At 40.7% G+C, this 24,425-nt stretch overlaps 4 protein-coding genes across 7 annotated transcripts in view; 1 reads left to right on the top strand and 3 right to left on the bottom strand.

Annotated features, from left to right (window-relative positions):
• Window positions 1–4,891: 4,891 nt before the first annotated feature.
• On the bottom strand, window positions 4,892–7,954 carry LOC121616547 (claudin-14-like). The gene is made up of 3 exons (XM_041951351.1): window positions 7,817–7,954; window positions 6,234–6,495; window positions 4,892–5,398 (listed from the first exon to the last, which is right to left on the bottom strand). Exons 2-3 carry the CDS (start codon window positions 6,465–6,467, stop codon window positions 4,892–4,894), a joined length of 741 nt encoding a protein of 246 aa, XP_041807285.1. The 5' UTR covers window positions 6,468–6,495; window positions 7,817–7,954.
• Window positions 7,955–9,964: 2,010 nt separating this feature from the next.
• On the top strand, window positions 9,965–16,497 carry LOC121616624 (F-box only protein 47-like). Its single transcript, XM_041951474.1, has 10 exons — window positions 9,965–10,154; window positions 10,932–11,093; window positions 11,353–11,429; window positions 12,179–12,253; window positions 12,697–12,805; window positions 13,057–13,230; window positions 14,108–14,257; window positions 14,372–14,514; window positions 15,196–15,355; window positions 16,397–16,497. The coding sequence occupies exons 1-10, from the start codon at window positions 9,965–9,967 to the stop codon at window positions 16,495–16,497; spliced, it is 1,341 nt and encodes a 446-aa protein (XP_041807408.1).
• Window positions 16,498–17,114: 617 nt separating this feature from the next.
• LOC121616417 (ADP-ribosylation factor-like protein 6) lies at window positions 17,115–20,622 on the bottom strand. 4 transcript variants are annotated; one of them, XM_041951174.1, is made up of 9 exons: window positions 20,380–20,622; window positions 20,156–20,206; window positions 19,985–20,046; window positions 19,772–19,840; window positions 19,591–19,685; window positions 19,023–19,152; window positions 18,046–18,101; window positions 17,888–17,900; window positions 17,115–17,529 (listed from the first exon to the last, which is right to left on the bottom strand). In XM_041951174.1, exons 1-9 carry the CDS (start codon window positions 20,500–20,502, stop codon window positions 17,496–17,498), a joined length of 633 nt encoding a protein of 210 aa, XP_041807108.1. In that variant the 5' UTR covers window positions 20,503–20,622; the 3' UTR covers window positions 17,115–17,495. The 4 variants fall into 4 exon arrangements, with proteins under 4 accessions (XP_041807108.1, XP_041807109.1, XP_041807110.1 ...); XM_041951175.1 differs by lacking the exon at window positions 17,888–17,900; XM_041951176.1 differs by lacking the exon at window positions 20,156–20,206.
• Window positions 20,623–23,618: 2,996 nt separating this feature from the next.
• Window positions 23,619–24,425, bottom strand: part of LOC121616411 (ephrin type-A receptor 6-like) — a 164,419-nt gene continuing 163,612 nt past the window's right edge. Inside the window, exon 17 of the mRNA XM_041951165.1 lies at window positions 23,619–23,733. Coding sequence (XP_041807099.1) covers window positions 23,619–23,733 — 115 coding nt within the window. The remainder of the gene's footprint in view (window positions 23,734–24,425) is intronic.

Raw genomic sequence — 24,425 nt, 5'->3', positions numbered from 1 at the left:
TCAACGCACCGATCATCTTCACGCTTCTTCCAAATGTCCAGCTGTGATAATTTTAAAATCCCTTGTTCACCAAAGTAAAAGAAGCATAAATTAATCTTGCCATTCTTTCCTGTTAGAGCCTTAAAGGAGGAATCACTACAAGAAAAATCTGACTAACTACTTTCGTGCCTTCCCGTATTTGATCTTTGTTTAATGGTGCCCCCATAGCAAGGATGTTTGAATTCGTTCGGTTAGAGCTATGGAGAGTGGCCATACCTTACCGTGTCCGGCAGACGCACAAAGCGGAGAAAGAGGAACTACTCCATCATGTGTCATCAGATCAAAAGATGGAAATCAGACCAATCCAAGACTAGAATTTGTGGTACTGATCAGAGGATTTGACAAATTCTTAGCGTGGCACTTGTTGGCAGTTGAGGAGGTTTTTACGCGCACCTTGCTGTCTCGCTTCAGTTAAAGACATCGCTTTCTCCGATTATTACGCCAGTTTACTCTCGCGATGTCTGTTAATTTTCAGTTAATTAAAAAGAAAAACGTGTTCAGGCTGCTCTGTAGCGCAGTGTTGTTTTAAAATTTGGACAAACATGGTTTTGTTTCCTGTAGCGCTACCGTGCGTAAAAGTCCATAAATGCGTACCAGCCGCGTCAAAAACTTGCGATCCGTTCACCAAAAGAGACCTACAACAGACGCACAGGGACTTTGTGTCCGATGTGCTGCATCACTACAATCAAACCTGTCGGTTTCAGCTCCCCGTTGCGCTGACACCATTGCTTCCAGGAGGCCAGTATTGCATTATTGATCTCTCTTTAAATCAACATCTGTCACTATGGTCAAATGCATTTAGACTCAGCCAACACATACTTATGAAAGAAGACAATATTAGAAACTGACATTTTCTTACCTTTGCTTTGCAGAAACAGATCTAAATAGATTACAGGAGAAAGGCCTTCAAAAGAAGAATTTTTAAAAGTCTCGGACGATTTTGTTGGGAAAACGTGAAGGTGCGACAAAGTAATCCTCCTGGACGAGCAAACACAATTCTCCTGTGTTGTTTTTTTAAATCACCAGCGCTGGTAGGAATGAGAGAGAGGGAGAGGGAAAGAGCGAGGGACGGGGAGAGAGGGTGAAGGTGGGTGGAGGGGTGGAGATGAATGGGAGTGGTGGGTTTATTGGGTGCTGTCAGGGTGGGTAGATGGTGGATGAATGTCTTCCAGGGCAGGACGAAAATAGCGCCTAATAGAGAGTGGCATGACGCACAACGTCTCCGGGAAAGCTTTCCAATATCATAATATCATATTGGCAATGGATGGGACCTTTACTTTGCCAGGTTACATTTCAGGCCTGATTTATGATCTTGCGCAGGGCCCCCTCGCTCCGCGATTAAAGCATCGCGTTTGTTCTGCAAAAGCTGACTGGACGGTGGTGATGTCGAGGGCGCATGGCCCGCATAAGGTTGCTTTTTCATTTTGTGACCCACCTCACTCATGAAAGAATATAACTCCATTCACAAGTCTTAGCGTGTCAGCACGAAAACTTCCAAACCAACTAATATAAATACAGATACTGTAAATCATAAGGAAGGAGCAGTGGCGGACTCAAGCTGTCTGAGGGGCAAGGGTGGAAAAGAGCAAATGAATGGCTTCAGCACGATGCGTTTCCAGTTCCAAACCCTTCTCCAGCGTGTAAAGCAGCATGGCACTGCACCATGTTTTCTCCACTGGAAGGGCAAACTGCAGCGCATTTTATCGCGTTTTCTTGCACATTGGGTCTTTGTAGAGGGGACTTATCATGTTTTATCTACCGTAGGGGCTTCAAGAGCCACCAGACCACCAGTGGTAAGGAGCAACGGTGACTAACAGGACACTATTTCTGTCCTTTTTAGTCCACTTTAAATCAAACCAAATCCAGTTTGTAAACTTCAAGTATAATTCTGTTTTAACAGACTACATCTTTTTTTATTGTACAAAGATGATTAAAATCCATTATATCATATATATTATATACCTCACTGAAGACATTACTTCGTACCTGGAAACAGAACTGAAAGCGTTTATCTCAGTATATAAGAGGAGGTTTCCTTGGAGTATTCAGTCCGCTGTCCATGGTGCTGAAATGTGAAAGTGCCCACAACAGAAACATTTGACGTGTAATTCATTTATTATAAACAATCATTTGCTTTGTTTTGAAGCATTTTCTGTCTCATTATACCTTCAATTTCAGTAAGCGCTATGATGTGATATTTCTGAAGCATTTTTTAAGAATGTGTTTACAGTTATTTTACTCAGAGTTTTGTATGGTTCATTTCTTTTAGCTATCGAACAACTATTTTCCCAGAATTAGAATTCATTGTTTGGGCTTTGCCAGCAATTTAAATTAGCTCCTTGATGTGAACGAAGAAGTTGCAGAGTCAGTCTGCTGGAAATACTTGTTTGAATTGCGACGTGTCCTCTTAATTTGGTGTTTGTGTGGCTGACAGGCTGCCTGACAGAGGCCAGCTCTAATTGGAAAGTTCTTCTGATAAATAAGCCTTAAAACATGTCACCACAGTATTACAGGGAGTTTTAGGTAGGCAGCCTGGACAGCCTCACAAAAAATATTGTATTCAGCATCTACAAATGATAATTATTAATTTTACATACATGGCTAATGACTCAGACTCCTTGTTAGTGCCATTCATAAAAAATCAACATTCATCAGCTGGTAGGCCATATCATCAAGAAAAAGAAGTCTGACTGAAGGCTTTAAGCTGCCTTCTCAAAAGAGCTTTGTCGCCATCTAGTGGCGACTTCCTTAAGTATCTGTGAGGTGGTTTCAGTAAAGGAATCAGGAACAAAACATATTCTAAATGTTTTTGTACATGACAAATTAAATTGGAACAGAGCTCCAGTAGCAGGTTTGGTGTTCATAACTGTAGCAGGGTTACTTAGGATGAGAGTGTAAATTATCTTTGGATTTTAGGCCAAAAAGTGTCACTGTATCACAGACAGCAGGCTTTGTCCCAGCAGATGTTTTGACATGCCACAGCATAAAAAAACACAGGTGGAACTAATGCTGTTAATGATGGCTCAGTTCCATTTAAGTATCCCAGTAAAGCTGGCCAGCGATTCAGCATAAATTCAGCTACCAATTAATATCATTAATCATGGCTGTGTTTCTCTTATGAGAACAATAAAACAAACCCACATTTATAAAGTGCTTATCTACATTTAAATGATGAGAAACTGACATTCATTGTCTTTTTATTTTCTTTGGCATGAAAATATTGAACACTGACACATCATTTCCCTTCAAAAACTATTATGATTGAGCGGGCTTTCAGAAAGGGTTAATCCTAACTGGAAAGTAGGCTACAACAAGGATGTGACAGAGCAAGTGCTTATCCATTAACATGAGTGTTACAGCACAGAATGTAGAATCTGATTTACTCTTAAGTCTCTTCTGTGAATATTTGCTGTGAAATACTGCCACCTTCTGGTCCTTCAGGTACACAGCAGGTCAACAGGTTTCAGTCCCCTGTTCTATCACACAGAGACACTGTGGGTACATCCCAAGTCTCTTAAATTGCACCCACATTTCCCTCACTTATGTCTTGAGTCATAGATGCATGGTGAGATGCAGAGAAACCATGTGAGGAGGGAAGAAACAAGGAAAAACTTTAGAGAAATTAGACGTTTCTGACGTTGGCGACAGCTGATCACAGCTGGATCAGCTGTCAGTCGGCTTTAACAGCTGAAGAGGCTTTTGATGAATTCAGGTCCAGACATCTGTGCACTGTGCTAATACTAATAAAGGTGCGCAGTTATCAGCGCTAGAGCAGCAGCGTTTTCTCTCTGTTACCTGTTTAACAAACACCTGCACATGAATAACAACCTGCATTCTGTATTTATACTGCGTGCTGGGTCCTGCTCAGAGGCACAGGAAGCATTTCTACTGGCAAAACAAGTTTATATTATTTATTCATTATTTGCATCTGGATTTATTGATATTCTGATTGTGAATTCATTTTTTAATAACCCAGATTATGATTATGGTGCCTTTTGAAGACTGGACTCATTTATTAGGCTAAATGTTTCATGGAAAATTGAAATTATGTAACCGATATCAATCCTGACGCTCATCAGCCTCATCAGAATGGAAATGACGATAAATTATGTACAAAGTGTTCCTTGCTGACTGACAGACTGTGACTTTAATTGTACACATAATAAATGTTAATGAATAAAGTTGTTTGTGGTTCTTTTGTTGTTCAGACCTAAAGTTAACACAGATTTGTAATTAGATGGTGAATCAGAAGACAAAAACTTGGGAGTGATACGACTGAGTACAATCTGGTGTCTGCCTTCACTCTGGTATGAAACTCCAGTGATTTTGTGATGTATCAGATCAGTCCGATCAGTGGCAGCATCCAATCAATAACTGATAGCCAATAAAGGGGTGTGTTGTCCAGTAAAAGATGTCTGTGAAGGCTGCTCTGGTGTGTCCTTGCTCGTGGCTCCTCAGAGATCCTTGATCCTCAGAGCAGAAATAAGAGTTTGAGATGGCCTTCAAGATGTGGGACCAGAGTGACTTCCAGTTCCAGCGAGGAGCGAGGAAATATCAAATAAGAGACTTGGGATCTACCCAATCTGTTGTTAGGCTGTCAGATCCGGTCACGCGAAAGTCAGAGAAAAGTCTGAGCAGTTTGTCAAATGTGACATCTGATTTTTGGTCAATCATGATAACGTAACATACTCGTCTTTCCTTTCCATTTTTTAAATTTATTTTATGACTATCGCAGATTCAAAAACGGCACATAAAGATATTAAAAAGAAGATGGAGAAGTGTTTAGTTGACCGTTTTTGTTTGTTTTTGTTCAGCTGTGGCGGTGCAGGTGCTGTTAGTGTTTCTCCCAGACTTACACGTAGTTATTGAGCCTGTAGCCACTGCTGGAAAGGGAGCAACGTGAAGGAGCACGATTGTCCCTCAGGGCCTCGGCGGGCTTGTAGAGTGGAGCTGGAGGATATATGTGGTTGAAGGCAGGGGGAGGTGATTGTGGTTGGTTCCTCTGCATAATCAGGGGGCTCCGCGACCTGTCACCGCTGCTGCTCCAGCACAGCACCAGTCCTCCGGTCAGGCTGAGGCAGGCCGAGGCATAACCGAGATACACGGCCAGGCCGATCTCGTACTTCATCCCGCTGGGGAGGAAGGGGTCGTAGAAGTCCATGATGACATCATTGGTGGTCCAGGACACTGTGACCAGACAGAGCAGGCCAGCACAGAGAAAACAGATAGCCCCACTTAGCGCCAACGGAGATTTGATCAAAGAGCCACGGGCGAAGCGGGTGCACTTCATCCCCATCACAGACACCAGAGAGGCCAGGACTGAGGTGACGCAGGAGAGCACCATGAGCGCCCGGGCAGCCTAATGCAGAGGAGAAGAGATGAGCACTTTAACGTTGGGATCAAGACAGGACTCTGATTCTGGCCTGTGGGGTTAGAAAACTGAGTTCTGCGCTGTGACAGGTACTTGACAATCAATCAATCAATCCACTGGCTAATCTATATATCAATAAATAGATCTGTCCCAAATACTTAAGAGTGGCATGAAAGTAATAATTCTGTGTTATGAGTTAATTCTTTCTCCTGACCTCAGTGTATATTAATTTAGCTAAGAGAGAATTAGAAAGTCAGCAACTTGAGTTAATAATGATAAGTTTTCTAGCATTAGCAAACATTAGCCCCGGTGATTTTGTTGCTGCTTGGTCACAGCAGAGCAAGTAGCAACACAATCACTGAGCGGACAGAACCGAATTGTGCAAGAATGCTCATGAATTTAAGATTTCATTTGTAAGAGGAAGAATGAGATTCATCTTCTTTCAGAGGTTCATCTCACTTTAAAAGCAATTCTCCTGAATTCACTCAGCTACTTGTCCGTCCATCCATCTTGGCAATGCAATTTAAAATTGCTTACAGTATGTGCTAATGCTCAGGGCTCTCGATTAATCAGTAAACTGTTTTGTCCATAAAATAAAAAAAATTAGAAAAATTCTGTGTTCCTTCTAGTTTAAATCCCAAAGATATTTAGTTTCCAGTGACATAAATAGAAATAAGCAGCAAATCCTATGCAAAGCTGAAATAGGAGAAGGAAGTTTTGCATGAAATTTTACTGAAATGACTAACAGATTATCCAAAATACATGTAATGCATGATAGCATAAGCTGCTGTGGACAGACACTTGAAGGGTGAAGGTGCAGTACCTGCAAGTCGCGTGGCAGTGCCAGTAGAGACCTGTACAGCTCACACTGGTAAATGCCAGTGCTGTGCCATACACACTCCATCCACAGGCCTTTCATGTAGGAAGTGGCTGTGATGATGTTGGAGCCCACGTAGGCTGTGCTGCGCCAGTGGGGGAGCAGAGTTGCAACTACAGTTCCTGCAAACCCCAACAGCCCCAAGAAGAAGCCAAGGAGCTGGACCGTCATGCTGGCCATGATTTACTCACTCGAACGGGAGCTCAGACTGCAAAGCACAGAGTTTACAGTTTGCAATTCACTGCTGATGAGCACGTACGCGCCAGGAGACAATCAATAGCATTTGGATGTCTCATATGTCACTGAGCCGGCTCATGAATATACACTGGATCCATAGATAAGACAAAAGGAAACTCAACAGATAGAAACAACATGTCGCCTCATAAAAATGAAACACTCTCATAGCAAAACTACAGTCCCCCAGGCTGCAGACGAGGCTGGATTCCTCCTGTTTTCAGCACGGTCCCCATCAGTACAGTAAATTCCACCGAGCTTACATCCAGTCACAGAGCCTGAGCTATTCCTCCAGTGTCTCTGGGCAGAAATAGCTGTGAAAACTTTCTGGCATCAGTCTCTGGTGAGTGGCAGGTGACTGCATCTGTAACTAATGAGAGCAGTGTTCAGCTTCACCTGTTTAACGCTCTCCTCTGGAGGGCGAACCACAGCAGTCTATTTGTTAAGCTCCCCGCCTCCCCTCAGGAAAGGAGAGACGGAGAGAGGAAATTAAACATTTACAGAAACCACCCAAGCTGAGAGCACTGTTATAAACCACTAACTTTGAACATTTTTCACAGCTCTGCGGGATATTTGAGACACTGAATGACTTGAAGACAGAGCATTTCTACCTGATGGGCCCCAAACTGTGACAATAAGGGATAGAAGTGGCATTTAAGTGGCTAAATTATATTATGTCCAATTTAATCTCTGACTTGAGATCATCTGGTTTTACATTTACAAATTCCCACATGGCAGTAAAAATTCCCCAACAGTCCCGGAAGCTCTTGACCACGACTAAAAAAAAACCCTCACAGCGAGAACATGTGAGTAGTTAAGCATTTACTTTTGTTCCTTCTCGCCGTTATGGACAAAATGTTCTCTTGGTGAAGAAAAAACAAAAAAATCTGAATAATGACCGGACCTTAAATTTGAAAGCAAAGAAACCAAAACTGTGCTCGTACAGACCCATTGTTCTGACTTCCTCAGAGAACAAGAGGCTGTTTATACGGACTGATTATTGTTCTGTGTCAGACCCAGCACTCTTAAAAATATCAGCGACAGAAGCCCCATTGTGTTTACTTAATGATTGACTACACTGAAGGCATAACAAATAAGCAACAGGAACAAAGCAAGGCTGTGACAAGCATCTTCCTTCACATTGGTTGGTCCACAAATTACATCAAAGCCAGTGAAATATTCATAACTTTCTGTCACTTGACAGTATATCTACACGACGAAACTCTATACACAGGATGCTGCTTAACCTATTCTATTTAATATTTAGTAAAAACTCCCCACAGTTGAATACTCACCAACAGGGTCACAGGATTATTACAGAGCCATGGTCACAGGTGTCCAGGTGGCACACTTCCTGATAAATAGGGCCTTTGGCATTGATTCCACACTTCCACTCCTTCTGTCTCTGCTTCTGCCTCAACAGACAAGGATTGTCAAATACGGGACTGGCCAGTGTTAGATATCATCATCAGCATCAGCAGCAGCGTTATCCCTGTCAGGAGCATCATGTCAGAGATGACATGAGAGACAGTCCCAGTGCTGGCTTGTTGCTGCAGACAGATAAACAGGGCCGATGTCAACCGCGGACCCGGAGGCAAGAGCAGTGTTGCCAGGCAAACGCAGACAGAAGGGATATTGTCCTCACTGGAAGGGCTGTTTTTGTCTCTCTGCATGTCCAGATCTGTGATGGAATAATGGACAAAAAAAGGAAGCAAATCAATAACCAGTGTATCAACTTATAAGCAAAAACTTTAACATCCATTCACGGCAATTAGGACTCAATCAGCAGGCATTACTAGCAGAACTACAATACTCAATTAGCACTGCAAAGTTGAAAGCCAAATTGTACTTATTATGAGGTCACTTGAAACTGCAGCTTATCTCTGGGTTCTTCTGAGGTGCATCAACTTTGCAGTTGTTGCCCCTCCATCCCTCTGTGCCCCCCTGGCGTAACCTACCTTGACATCCTGTTGGTATACAAGGGGTTTTCCCCAGCCCTTCTCCTGGGTCCCTTGTGCAGTATTCAGTGCTCGATAAGAGCTCTATAGCGAGGGGATGATCCTCTCCAAGGTCTGCCTGTGGGAGACGCTATTTGAATGTGGAACGCTTAATAGTCTTAGTTAAGCAGAATAATCCCGTGATTAGCGGCTGAGCATGGCTGGTTTGTTTGCGCACAGTGCTGGAGGGTAACACCACCATGATGTCTTCAGGCACCTGAAAAGCTGTACTCTTTCTTTTATTACCTTTTCAACAATATATATGCAGATATACATTATCAAGATATAAACTACCATATGTTAAAGGCCATGCACACCTGTGTGTGGGTGTTTTGGTCATTCTGGATGATCACACCTTGGCTCAGGCTGAGGTTGGGTGGAGCGATGATGGAGTTATGTGAGGTCACCACACTCGGTGAACTAATACTAAAGACAGCGGTGAGAGTTGTCCCAGCCTGACAAGTGCACCAAAACTACAAATGAGTGACACTCATCAGTAATCACCAGGTATAGCTGAAAACAACAGAATAGGGCCTTCAAGATAATTGGTTAGGCAATAAATCAGTCTGTAACTGCTGAATTACTGTTTGATATTTGAGAAAAAGAAAACTTTATTGGTATAAGACTGGGTAAACAATATACAATAGTGAAAAAAGGCTCCTTAGGAAAATAAAGAAAAGAGCTTATTAAGTATTACTGTATGTAGTGTTACTACCTTTAAATTTATCTACCCAACTGTATGATTTGCTATAAGTTTGTGAGGCCTAGTCTTGGACTACCTACACTGCAATACTACAGGAGAAACCCAACACAATGAATATTTTTCACATTAAGCCAGTAGCTTTGTCGTCCTTTTGCTTCACTTGATTGCTAGTGAGTAAAAGTCGCTGCTAATACTTACTATTTGCTTTTAACATTAGTGACATTTTGAATACTTAATCTTGACTTACTTGCAGTAATGTGTTTTTATGGACATTGTATATTTTTATATGAGGGAGATATACTTTTTTATTTGAACAAAGTTAAAGTCAACGCTATTAATTCGCGCCGTTGTCATAGACAGCTAAGCTAGCAGCTGGCCTGACTTTCAGAGCTTGCAGCTAGCTGATATTTGCTGCCTTTCAATATAACTAGCCTAAGTTAATAGTATTGGTAAGATACAGCATTGCTTTACGGCTAGCTTGTATTCCTTTCAATCACATGTCTCAGTCTACGACAGTCTAAACCTAAAAGTTAATAAAGTCACAACTAATCTAATTTGTCCGGAGTTCAGTTTAGCTAGCTAGGTTAGCTAGTTATAGTGACTTAGCATAGCTGCTTCTCCTGCACGAGACAGAGGAGCGAAACTTATTTTTAGCCAGCATTTGGTTAGGTTGAGAGTTTCTTTTACATTCAAGTCAAATGTGCTTTATCCGTTTGGATACAGTCAGTTTAGAGGCGGCGGCAATGGTGAGGAAAGTCTCCCGAAATGCTGGCAAGTACACATTGAAGCGCAAGTCCAAGCAATACAAGAGAACTAATCATCGGCCGCATCCAGCCAAAACCATCGTGACCCGCAGTCAGTGCAGCATCAGCGGCAACGTCTTTCACAGGCTCCCGTCGGAGGTGTTCGACATAATCCTGGATAAACTGTCTGGTAGGTGTAACTGGCTATCTTTTTAACATGACATCATAACAACCAAGTTCCGTTCAGAGTGCTTTTGAAGCTGCATTAAACAAATTAAACACTATATTTTATTAAAATTCCCCTTGCCCAATGAGAAGTAGCTAGCTAAAACATACTTTGAATAACGTCAGTGCTTATTCAATTGGCAAAAGTAGCTAGATGACATACTCTGCTTACAGTATGAATGATAAATTACATGTACAGTCCAGACTTGCCTCGATGAACTTTATTTTAGTAGATGTAGTATTCGCACTTCATGTTGTATTTAGTTGTCTGTATTTAATATCGATTTATCAGTAAGGGGTAGATGTGAATATGCTAAACATCTAAACTGAATATCTTGGGGATAAGAAACAATACCGCAGAATTTGTCCTGTATTTTGCACAGTGCTCTGTTTATTATTTACCAGCACACATTGGATATTTTTTTAAACTAGGACTTTATTTATATATTAATGTTAAATGTCGAGTATTGAATATTGCGTTTTGCCTAACACATTCAACAGTTTTTGTGTGCGTGTACCAAAGATTATATGCATCTCTTAAATTCAGCTACTATTTTTAGGAAACTTTTAGACAATTTAGTAAAGACAATTTTTTGACAGGTTATTTGACTGATTTTTAAAACTTCTTTGATTTAGTACTTAAACTCAGACAGAATATGAAATAGGATTTCACTATTGCAATATAACAAGTTAATTTATATACATAGTGTACCTAATGATTGAAAATGTGTGTGTTTGTCAGTGCTGGAGATCAGTGTGTTCTGCATGGTGTCCAAGGAAATCACCAGATACCTTGTGGACTACATCTCCACCCATGCTTGGAAGAATAAAATGATCATTGAAAGCTTTCACTTCTCCACCTGCCTTCAACAGAGATTCACTATTGGACACTACAGAGACCTGGGTATGTGGCAAGTTAAATTTTGCTCATACTTTTATTTTGTACATCTCTTTTCTAGACTGGATATGGCACATTTGCTAACACTAACAACCTGTTGATTTATGGTGGACATATTACTGATAGCCTCTCCTAGCATTTAAAATGCACTTGAATGATCACCACAGAGTGCTTTGGATTAGCTGCCCTGTGAAGTGAAGGGATAGGAAAGAGCAGAATCTGTCATTTTTTATTCGATAATGTGCTTTTGTGCTCAATGTCTCAGGTTTGATGTTCAAGAGATGCACCCTTTTGCTACCAACAAAGGACAGGTTAAAGTTCATCTTTAGCAAGTTTTCGGAGGTAAGAACAGGAGAGGCGAGAGGACTAGCAAGAATAGAATATTGTGATGCAGTAAATATTTTAAGGTCAGAATGATTGTCTCAATAAGAATAATGAAGTTAACTGCATATTTTTCCCCAAAAATAGAAGATTTGGGAAAGGAGGCGAGAAAGAGGAGCATGGGAATAAATACATTTGCATGCACTTTTAAGTTAATTATTCATATTTAGTAGGGTTGAATCATATAGGGAAACATTTCAGTATTTGTGATTTTCCTGTATATTTACTTAATTTCATCAGATAAGTGTTGCTTTTAACTTCTGTACTTAAAACTGGTTAGTAGGACAAAGAGTACCTAATTTGCTTTACATAATCATTTTAGAAACCCCTATACTTCCAGATAGCAGACTTTTTAAAGCAGCAGTTCTCCATTTCTAAAATTTCTTTATTTACTTACACTCATTTTAATTTTAAGATGCAAACATCCACACAAGATGATTGTTTGCATGCTAAAGAAATCAGTCACATCAACAAAGAAAATGTAATTACACCAGGCTAAATGATTTCATTTATCAGATGGATTAGACTGTCTTTAAGACTAGGCATGAACATGATGAATAGGTTGCCTCATTACCTTACATCCTTTGGACTGTTGCACATTGCAGCGTTGTTTCTGAAATGATATGTCATTCTAACCTAATGTCTATTGATCATATCCTATGCTAATCATGGGGCAAAATAGATAAAACCATCTTATTGATCTGTTGCAGATTTCCTGCTTCACGATAGAGCAGTGTTTATCACCAGACTGCATTGCCTTCTCCAGCCTTGGGGCGTTCCTCCAGGTGAGGGCCTCCAATAAAGACAGAAAACTGAAACTATAATGTAATTAAAGGAAATCCTAAACCAGGCACAGCTAAGAGTGGATAAACACAACATGGTTGTATGCAGATTCTGAGCTTTAAGAGACCCCCATACTCTCTCTTCCCGTACTCTCTCTTTTTAGCAACAAATACCTACGTCCTGTTGTTACAGTCTAGTAAAGTGACATGACAAAAACATGCTTTCTTTACTGTAGCAAAGGCTTTTCTATGAAACTGAAAAGTTTTCTGCATTTGCAAACACTCTTTACATCATGTCTATATTGTGCTTTATTACGCAACCATTCTTGTGAATCGTGTCTCACCTTTGTGTCCCAATCCCAGTACCTAAAAATATGTTAGCAGAAAAATATGAATTGCTGCTGTTATTGAAAGTACTTAGATATGTTCTGTTGATTACTTTACAGACACTGATTGCGGGATGGGATGAGCTGGAGTGCCACAGAGTGTTCAACTTCCTGTGTGACATCACAAATCTGCTGCAAAAAGTTGAGATGGTCATCACTGGAAATCCAGGTGTGTATTTCAGTGTGAAGAAATGAAAATGTTGCTGAATACAGAACAGGACAGAGTTGAAGTGTAATATGTAGAATAGTCTGTCAGAGAGGACACTGTTCTTTCTATGAAAGTCAATATGTTTTTTTTTGTGAATGGCTAGAAAAACAGAACTGAGCCAATAGCACTGCAAAGGGGTGAAGTTGGCGTGACTGGCCTGATCCTTGTGAAAATCTTACAAAGCATGATTTTGCTCATTGGTCTGTCCTCAGGGGTGAGGTGGGACCTGGAGCTGCAGCTCCGTCTATTCTGCCGTCAGGTTCTGTTGGACCCGTGGCCGAACCATCCAGAGTGCCGGTTCTGGCTAGCACTACTCCTGAAGCCTTGGCCCCTGGTCTGCCAGGCACGCTTGCTGCTCATCCTCTTCGGACCTCTGTTGCCTGAGGGTAAGATAGCTTTTATAATCACAGTTAATGAAAACAACCAGCAGGTGGGGCTTGTGTTTGTTTGACTTCTTGAGAGCAAGTGGTATGACTTTTGCGCTGGGAAGAATGGCTTTTCTCTTGTTTCTTTACACTGCCGCTCTGAAATCATGATCAGACTGTAATATTCCTTGTCTACAGTGAGTGCTGTCAAAAGTTTAAAAATAAAAAAATAATTATAGGTTAGTGTTTTGTCCTGAAGTGATTTGCTTTCTGCACCAGATTGCTCACTTGGGCTGGAATTAACACTTATTTTCATTGTCATTTTCAATTTCATTAATTGATTAGTTGTCAGTTGTAAACTCAATCAGTGTTTCCCAAAGCTCTAGATGACATTTTCAAATGTCTTGTTTTGTCCACAACCCAATGCCTATTTACAAAGCTAACCCAGAGTTGACTGCCATAGAGGAGTAAAGAAACTTGAATATATTGACATGTAGAATTTTGACCCTTTTTTTTTTTCAAAATAGTTCATTTGATAGTTGACAACTAATCAACTAATTGTTGCGGCTCTATTTCTCACTAGTGAAGAAATGACTGCGACTTTGTAGCTGTAGTTGAGCAAAATATATTGAAATTTGAATGAAACGTACAGTGGAAGGCTATAAACAACCACAAATGTTCAGTAGTTCAAAGCAAAGTACAGAAACAAGTTGTTTTACAGTAAGAGACCCAAATAAACCACGTATATCCAGGCCTCTGGTGGAGGAGGCCTGGATACTGTACAGTAGTGTTGGAAAACTTGGCTTACGTCTGATTCAGCTTGTTGTCTGTTTCTTTTTCCATAGTAATGTGGTATAGTATGACATTTTTAGTAAGTGAGGGGGTCTCCTCCATGCAGGCACCCTTGGTTGGCAGGGTCTGGTGGCAAGGGGGCTACCTCACAGCGCTCTGTGGGACCTGGCCAGGGCTCTTCTTCTGCTTTTTGGCCATGTAGACGTCAAAGACCTGACCTCCAATTCAATGCTGACAATCCTGGAAGAGCTCATTGGTATCACACCTCAGTGGTTCTCTAATGTTTTACATGTGACACATCCACAGATAGATACATATTAGGGTTAGGGACCCCTGTAATGAGGATTGTCCTCCTCCTCCTCTTCCCCAGTCATTCCACAGCCATGGCTTTTGGAGAATGTGGCTCGTCTCATGGTGCTGTGTGGCAGCGGTCTCTGCTACGCTGTTCTCGCCAGCAAAGCCATCAATGGACGACTTCTTGAGATGTCCAGACTCATCGTGCACATCATACTGGTGAGAGTGCTAGTTATTTTATCATCAGTTGAATAGAGGAAGAAAGCAAATTGGCTTCAAGTTCATCCTCAGTTATGTGTCGTCTGGTATGTTGGGCTTTTTATTGAGAATCACATACTGATATGATGCAGTTACATTGTCATTCTGTATAGCTGATGGGAAAAGACTAATCTTAAACTCAAATTGTTTTACTTTGCCCGGTCATGGTGACTCATTTGCCGTGTCTACTCATTCCTGTTCAGGGTCAGGGGGCTGCAGCCTGACTAAGCATGCCCTAGGCAGAAGGCAGGGACGTAGGTTGGACCAGTCTTAGTTTTATTACAGCAGTCTTTATCTAACTGACTAACTTAAATTAAACTGTCATCTGTAGGCTTTAAGGGGCACTTGTGCTGTCCATGGTGCTGATTTTGATAGTTATTCTGTTCCCTCCTCAAAGGGGCGCCATAGCAGCTTTAATTCAAGCATGTCGTTATCAGCCCTCCAAAACTGCAAAGTATGCTGGTTGATATCATCATAGAAGGGGATTTCTCCTTCTCTGACACACCTCAATGAATTTGTTATAAACTTACAATTGTAAATTATATTAATCACAGCTATTTAAGTAATTAAAGTGATGACAACATTTGTGTCATCAAAAGGCATATTCGTTCATTTTTTTGTCTGGTATGGCTCCATTTTTAGGTGTGTGAGAAGGATGGCTATCACATGTCCTGGGCAGTGAAGTTGGTGCAGCAGATCAGCATGGTGTTCAGCACAGCTCCTGAAAAGTTCCGCTTCATCCAGCAACTGGAGAACATGTTTTCAGAGGTCACCAGAGACATTTTTGAGTTGTCTTTAGAAGGTGGGGGACCTTTCGGTCTTGTGAATTTATTTTCATAAAGTTCTTTGGTTAAGCCTTGACACCGACAATTTGTCTTGAAAAAAGTTGGGGTAGTCAACATGAAGCTGTGGGGAAAATGGTTCAATGCATCAAGTAATATCATACTGTAATATGGTGATATAACATTCATTAAAGTGTGAAGAAACAACAAGAACAGCTTTGAGATGGTGAAAAAAGCTACAGCAGGAAAATATTGAATGAACAATAACAAAGCAATCACATCATATGTGTAGAGAGTGTAAACCATGTTGAGGGGCGGCAGGTTCAAATTGTTACAGAATAAAATATGCTTAACTTACAGATGGTGAGATGTACAATCATAAATGAAATATAGTGTGTACTTTATGAATACACTACATATTCTGTATATAGAGAAAAGCACAGGGTGGAGCAGTTTGTTTTGAAAGTGTGTGCATGCATGCGTGTGTGTGTGTGTGTGTGTGTCACAGCTCAGACAGATGGCATCTGCTGGTAAATGCTGGCGGATGTGTTTTTGTCACCTTGAGCAAACCCTTATTTGTTTTCCTCTGATCACATACTTTAATTTTGGATCTATTTTATCAGCACCCAGTGCTAATGGGTGCGTTGTTTCACTCGCTGCTAATGTGAACGTATGAAAAAAGCAACTTGTTTTAGAGCGAGTTTTCTCTAAGCATGAGTGGCAAATAAGTGTGACTTCTCATTAAATAAAACAAAGAAAGTGGGGTGATTTTAGACTGCATGAGTAGATTTGTGCCTCTCTGCAAACTTAGAGTCACATACTATGTTTATATTCCCTAGATGGCTCTCAACATTTTTGACTTGTGACCCTTTAAAAATTCCCACTTGAGACCACCCCCTCATCATAGGCTGTATGAGTCTATTAGCAGTTCAACCAAAGAGTACTGTTCCTCTCTCGGGTTGTTTATTAGTCTTTAAACTGAGGTAGATTTGAGAAAATCCAGAAAAAACAAACATAAGTAAAAATGGCTTAGACTCAAATTTAAAATCATCTGTTCTCAGGAAACCATTTCGAGGACAGGGAGGCTTTCCAGACCCTGTGTATCCTCCTGGACTCCATTGCTCACTTCCATGCTAGGTTCCTCCACACGTTCCTCAAATAGGAATGATGACAAGGTGTGGATGACAGAGGGAGGAGATGGAAAGAAACAAACAGCAATAATGAAGGGAGGGCAACTGAAGAAGTGGAGGGTGATGGACTTTTACAACAACGGTAAGATCACAGACTTGAACATGGGGAGTGTTGTCAGAGGATGAATTTGGTTGAAGTTCACTGTATGCTATAAACAAGACTGCATTTGTTGGTTGAAAATAGAGTTGTTTAATTACTTTTACCAAACCGCATAGTTATTTATATGAATTTGATATTTCTGTCAAAGTTTTAAAATCTTGTTCTTAAACATCTCGCATGGTAGTTTTGTAAAGTGTATTAAATATTTATTCATTAACAGTAACAATATTGACACTATTATTTATTTGCATTGAACCTATGTATGTGTAGTTGTGATTACATTACAATGCTTTTGTATGATTGATTAATTAAATCTGGATTATCTGTTTTATTTTATTTATTTATTTTTTTACACATTTTAAGCTTTTAGTAGCATAATAGCATGTGGTTGCCCTCTTACAAAACAGGAGCACAGCATGCAGCACTCAGTAATTAACAAGCTTTTATTTCCCCCAGGTAGTACAATACTCACTGCACTGACAACCCACCCCCAGAAAAAAAAAATCAGTTGATGAAATAAAGTGTGTTTCATGGAATAAAAAAGAAGCAGCTTCAAATAAAACTTAAAATAGCACAAAAACAGTATGGTAGATATTTTCAGTTTACAGTAGTATAGTTAGACTGCATTAACTCACTAACTATTGGTGACTGCTTTCAATAATCACTTTACAGAGTAGTTGTATACAAATTCTATTATTAGGAGGATTTTTCATTCAAAGAAACATGGTGTCAAAATCGTAGCACACATGGGAGATACTAGGCTATTTGACATTGAAGTTTAAGGCCTACAACATCAAGTGTGATGAATACTCCGAGTGGTAGATGTGATCCAGTCACCACATCCACATTGCGTCCATGGTCACAGGCATTTCAATCATTCACGTGCTCATTGTTTTGATATGATCTGGCAGGAGAAGAAGAAATTTATTTATTTTTTTAATGGAATCTGGCTGTGAGTGGTACCACAGGTAGTAACTGTAGGAAGTGTACATTCAAACTGGGCTTTGGGAAGATCAAGAATAAGTGAAATATGGACAGTATATACCACACAAAAGCCTAATTTGGATGGGACTGTTTCTGTAGGGGAGGGTGAGTGATTTTAATATTGCCTGATTTTTCTCTTTAGTGTTGCAGTCATAAATGCTTTGGAGCTAAATGAGCTTTAGCCTCCCATGACTTAAATCCCATCCCGGAGACACTGAGCTACAGCCTACCACCACAACCACTTTACATACTGACTTAAATTTAAACACTTTACTTACTGTGCAATTTGTTCTGTGGGTTTAAAGAAAAGATGCCTTAATACAGTAGACAGGATGCAGAGAGAATCTGAGCCTTGATATTGAAATTCTGAGCACAATTTAACATTGTTTTGGCCCAGTGAGACAGTTTTATTAGATTTACTGAACAGACACGTTACCTTGTAGCCAGTCCAAGCCTTCCTGTAGGCCTTCTCCTTTGATGGCATTGCTGGCACTAAAAAAAAACAAGACGCAGAGGAGTTAATCTCCTTGTGGCACACATTCACTTTCTCATGACTTTTCTTAGATCCTGGATGTTTAAAGCCGTCTAGCTCTTAATCTACCTGCCTCCCATCTGTCTAATGAGTAAACAGGGTGGAAAACACACGTATATAAAAAGAGCCATGGCTTTTGAATAACTGCTTGTTGCTGTGCCTCCTAATAATGTTTAACCTGAGCTACGGTGAAGGACAAACACTGGAAACAGACCCAGGAAGTAAAAAGCGAGTAAACAAGTCTGGTCGGTGTCTGTTTATTGTCTCCGTTTAAGTCTTTAAGCTGTAACTCTGGAAGCACAAAATGTTGCAGATGGGGATGTGACAGAGCCTGGCTCAGTTTGGCTCAGTTTAATCCAGGTGAACTTCGTTCAAGTCTACACAACAAGAGCATGAGGTCTGCAGCAAACGACTCAGCCAGTCTCTCTGGAGGTGGTAAACTCTGTCTGCCTTTGCTTAGAGACGTTTCATCAGGGTGAAATGTGTGGCCATGGAAACAAGAAACAGTGCAACCCAGTCGCCAGAATGAATGTTGGCATTGCATGTTTCTGCAAACCACGGATATGTTGAAACTTTACATTTCATTACATTAAAACATCGTGGGTTAAGAAAGGTCATGTTTTTAGCACCACCACTGTCACCCCCACCTCCTGATGAGAAAAACTCATCTCATATACATGTCTCATAATCTAAACTACGTCACTGTGATACCTGTTGTAGAGACACTGATATGATATGTATGGAATGCACTAATTGTATGTCCAGGAACGTACACAGCTAACATTTTATTCTGGTGAATGGGCTGAATGATGAGCTCCTGTAAACGCTGGTTTTCACTGACAGTAAACAGTCTGTTCGGAAAAAATTGACAGATATTTTACCAGATGTGCCAGGGTTTGTCCTTGATGTTCTCCAAACACAACATCTGTGAGACCTTGACAGAAGACATGGCGTCCTGCAGGTCCATCTTGTTAGCAAAGAACAATACTGGTATCCTTTTGCAGCGAATATCTGGATAAAGACAAGATTTGAAGGCCAGTAAGATAAAAATCTTGTGTGTGTGTGGAGTTTATCCCATAAGGAGTATCAGCAGGTAGTTTATCATGTGCCATGATGGAGGACAAAAACTAATTTCATTCAACCAAAGTTGAATGTAATTTTTTCTTGCAGGTTTGCTGAACAGTGAAATAAACCTGTGTTCCCCACTTTAATGCCACATACAGACAATAGAATGCTAACAAATGAAACCCAGGACAATGCTTTACTATACTATGTTCATTAAAACTGCACAATTTTCATTATTTCACAGTTTTCATAATGTGAGTCCTGAATCATGCCTGCTAATGCCTTAACAAAAAGCCACATGTCAGTTACGCCTTTTCCTGGAGAGACTACAAACATCATCCGCACTGTGTCTTTGTACAAAAGGAGTAAAGCAGGGTTTTGTACCTTCGTGGTTGAGAAAAATATCTAGCTCCTCTTTGGCAACAACCATTCTCAGTTTGTCACCGCTGTCAATGACAAATATGATGGCATGGCTTTCTCTGAGGAGGACAAGAGAAGTTATCAGCGACACAGAGTCACGTTAGTGGAGCGCATTGTAATATTTGATGAGTGATGTCTTTCATACTTGTAGTAGTGCTCCCATAGGTTTCTATATCTGCTCTGTCCGGACATATCAAAGACTGTAAAAGACATGCTGCATGCAGAAAAAGAGAGAGGAGGAAGGAGAGAGAACAGCTCAGGATGACACTTTACGGTGCATTTGTCATTTTTCATTGAATGAATGTAAACCAGTCATAAATGAATAAATATGCATTATAATAATTCTGTAGAGTTCTACCTTGAGCTCTTGAACTTTTCAATGTTGAAGCCAATTGTTGGGACTATTTCTTGTGTCTGCGTCTGCACACACACACACACGCGCAAACACAAACACACAAAAACAGACAAGTAATGGCAAAAGTATGTCAACAAGGAAATAGTATAAGGAAAAGTATGATATGGGCTTTACCTGACTAACATGTTTCCACTCTTCTGACAATGGGCCTAAATGATTCGAATGCTGGAAACAAGCAATCAGTGAATGATTGCAGTGAAATGAAGATTTGACAGGCCTTCTCACAATATTTAGCGCATATAACAAATTTGGGCACCCACATGGCGCACAAAGGCCTCGAAATGCCACAATAATGTTTCGAAATGCACCCACAGTAAGGCGCAGTTTCATGTACTTACATTAGAAGGTTTGAGTTGGTTGATGATGGTGGTTTTGCCGCTGTTGTCCAGCCCCAAACACAAGACGTTGACCTCTTTCTTCCTCAGGCCGAGCCAGCCCGACAGTTTATCCAGCAGCCCCATTAGACGTGATGCACGCGACACCAGTAAAATGTTAACGCATCACCCCATAGGTGGTCTGACAGATAAAATATGGTGAATTTGCAAATTCTCAAACAGCAGTGATGAACAGAGCAGTTGGAGAGCGCGTTCCCAGTGCTTGCTGTGACAAGCTGAGATGCCGCCTGGGCATCCCAGCTTGTCACAGGTAATCCTATTAGGGAGAATTAAGTTCTGTGAACCACCCGGTGACCTGATCTGGGAGCGTGAAGATTTCCAGGCACCTCAGCCCATCCTACCTTTCTATAATTGAAGCCACTATCAATCTGTTGTGTCAGTCTGTGTGTTTTACAATGCTTGCTGTTGTTGTACATCCACATGTCACTGTAAAATAGGACAAAGAGTAAGAGTGAGTCGTAAGTGCCTTAGATTTGGTGAATGTGAACTCATACATGTAGACTGACATATTATAAGGCCTGGAAATGTAACTGTAGTGGTTTGTGCTTTAAAGAAGGGATGCGGCAAATTTAGCAGTATCCAATCTGAAATTTATTTATTTCAGATTATATTTTCAGAAAGATTGCAGGATTTTCAATCTGGAGCTGCTCACTGGTCCAACAGCTCCATCTTTTGGCTGTCAGTCATATGCACAACTTCATGTTAAGAGGTGGTAGACGTCTGATATATTTGACGATAATTTACATTAAAAGATGAGACTCAGTGAGAATCAACTGCTCCCGTGAGGCTTCTCCTCAACTTCAGCACTGGAAAAAAACAAAAAAACACCGGCGTTTCACAGCCTGAAAGATATAAGATCGCATTTCTCCCTTCAAATCAATTGTTTTCATTCTCCTGGCTTGGCCGAGTTAAAAATCGAAACAAAATTAAATGAGCAGTCAACCACCAGAACTGTTCGTCTTTATTTGCAAATAAATATTCGCTGTAACTGCCTCTTACAGTGTGCAAGATCTACAACATCTCTTTGGAAATTATAGAAAAATAAAATACAAGAATTATAAGTATACTTGTACTTTGTACAAAATAACGTCCTAACATTGCTCAGCAGTAGAACATGCTAAACAAACAGCATCTGATATCCTCCATATTCTGTAGAGGGGTGGTGACCGTGAGCGCGCGTGTGTGTGTGCAGATATGTGTGTGTATTTAGGTGTGTTTGGACGTGTGCGTGCATCTTTCCTTCTCCTGAAGGCCTGGATGCATAATTACGCTGTGACCGAAAGGCACAGATCTCTAGATCCAGTTAGCCTTTGACTAAAATCGCCAAGCCCCAGTTTGTAAGAAAACCCACAGCTGCAGAGGGGCAGGTCGCTCTCCTGAATATGGAATACAACTCAAACTGATGGCTAGGTCCTGTGACTGCACTGAAACTTATGAACTACTCTGAAGTGTTTCTGTCTTGCACTTAACGGACTGTAAGGCATTCTGTGTGTGTATGTGTCTCTGTGTGTGTGTGTGTTTCTTACTGCTGATGACACATGATGAGTTATGATGCTGCTGTTCATGCTCGTTCTCGCTCCGCCGTCCCGAGAGTCGTTTACTCTCTCTGTCCGGATGACACGCAACTAAGACTACTCCCTCTCTCACCGATTTCCACCCACTAGGTTTTCAGCTGTGTCTGCTGCCTCCGACTCAACTAACTAGTTATATTCTGCAGCGCTGCCTATTCACCGCTCACTTAGAGAATGTAGAAAAATGTTCATTTTAATGGCAAACATCCGACAACTTGACATCATCTACTGCAGATCCAACAGTTTTCATTTCAGACTACTTCTATGTACACTGGTTTCCCGTACTGCCACACACTTGACCACAACGCACGAACTGACTTGAGTTCAGTAGCTTTGCACCATCCGACGGATTACTCTCCTCTGACATCTTGGATCGACTTTGTCCCAGAAGTGCAAACCACTGCCCGTGTGAGTGTGTGCACGCAAAAAAAAGAAACAATGAGTGGATATGAAAGCTAATTCTGAAGAACCATATAAGTCCATGTTAAGTTTCCAGACAATTTCAAACATCTCCTATCTATATCTAAGTTCTGTGAACATTCATATGTTAAGACAGTGGAGAGTGTGTGCTTTCAGGCAATGTATAACATTCACAATCCAAAAAAAAAAAAAAAAAAATCAGGCTAATCACACAACGGTGAGCACGCTGCTTCCAAAAACTGTCAGAATAGACTTGTATGGTTATTCATATGAAGGCAACGGATCCAGTTCTGCAAGCTTAGTATGCGACAATAAGAGCAGGTGAATGTTGTTGTGTGAGCCTCGTGTTTGTACGCCTACAAGAGGTCTCACATTGCACGATTCTTCATCTCCCTCTGAGATACTGAGGTGACTGCATAATACTGTATTGCTGATTTGGATAAAAATCTTAAATAAATAAAACATCTTAAATAAGATCCAGATTTACTAGGGCTTTCACATACAGGACTGCACATATATAGATATTAGGTTATGATAATAATTATCGATTAATTGTCTATACACTTTTAAACATTCAAGAAATCTCCGTCACTTGCTTCTCACGTCTTTCATTCAAGTATTAGCGTACCAGATTCTCTGGAGAGAGGGTAAACTAAAGCAATGCAAAGGAAACCTTCATGATAACTTATCAAACCCCGAAATGAAAAATATTGAGGATACTTTTTCAAAAGACGAAACTTTTCGATTGCACACCCGATAGCAGCTACATGAGCACATAACTCTGAGCGAGAAAAGAACGACGACCGAAAGAAAGAGTCAAAAGATTCAGTAGATTACATCTGCAAATCTACGTCTCTAGATATCGTTGCTCCACACACAAAGTACTGCTGCTGCAACAAGGCATTACATTCCCCTAAGTGAGGGCCTGGGCCAGTCTGTAAAGTCTATCAGGCTGTAATAGTCTGGCAGAACCAGGTATACTGGGTAAGGGGTTTATAGTAGGAAAAAAGTCTGTTACTACTGGATGTGAGGGAGACCGGGGGGCAGTCTGCTGTGGTAGTCTGTCCAATGACCTCCTGTACAAGGGGTCAAGACTCAGGCACAGGCTGCAGACTGTCTGTCCAACGGTCTAGACTTCACTTCCGTCTGGTCCATCTATCTGTCCGTCCCAGGTTGTGTTAAAGGGTGTCCTCATACATGGAAACCCTTCTCCTGTTCGTGCAGTAGCTGGAGGCGCAGGGTCTGTACGCTGCTGATGATCCGCCGCTGGTGGCCGATCAGCTCCACCCCAAGACGCCTCACATCTCTAGGCCGAGAGTGGAAACGCAAAAACACACAAACACACACAAAACACTTTAACGCGGGAGGACTTTTCATTGACCTCACTTGTTGCCTAATTTTTTTTCTGAGTCTAGGCAATGTATGTATATACATATATATGTATATATACAGTTTCACAACATAACCACAGGTCTGCATCAACCAATCAAAAAGGGGAACAACTAAAACATGTGAGACAATTACCACATCACTAATAGATAATATCATAAGTTAATGTATTAATGTTTTATACAGTCTCTTTCAATTTTTGTCTCTATTTATGTTTTTGTACAATACATTTTGATATAGTTTTGTATAATATTAACGATTTCAAAAAATATTTCATTCTTGATGTTGTGTTTTGTGAGATTTATTGTTTTGTTATTGGATGTCATAATCCTGTGGTTGTAGCATTAAGATGTTTTGTTTTACATTGTGACCGAAAATGTTGTACCTCAGCACTGACTGTGTGCCGGTACATGGCTGTCTAGCAAGTGAGCATTATATCTAGTTTGTATATAATAAAACACAAAACAAATACATAAATACATAAAGTCATAATCAAAGCAGCAGAGGCCTAAATATCCTGACTTTTAGCCCCTAGTCTGAGTCATGGCCCAAAAATCTACACTTCCCATAATGCAACCTAATAGCGTCTTTCATCTATCCTGTGTTTCA

The sequence above is a fragment of the Chelmon rostratus genome, chromosome 13 (assembly GCF_017976325.1).
Source record: "Chelmon rostratus isolate fCheRos1 chromosome 13, fCheRos1.pri, whole genome shotgun sequence".
NCBI lineage: Eukaryota > Metazoa > Chordata > Actinopteri > Chaetodontiformes > Chaetodontidae > Chelmon > Chelmon rostratus.
Note: the sequence above shows the minus strand (reverse complement) of the source record. Positions and strands in the feature narration are given on the sequence as shown.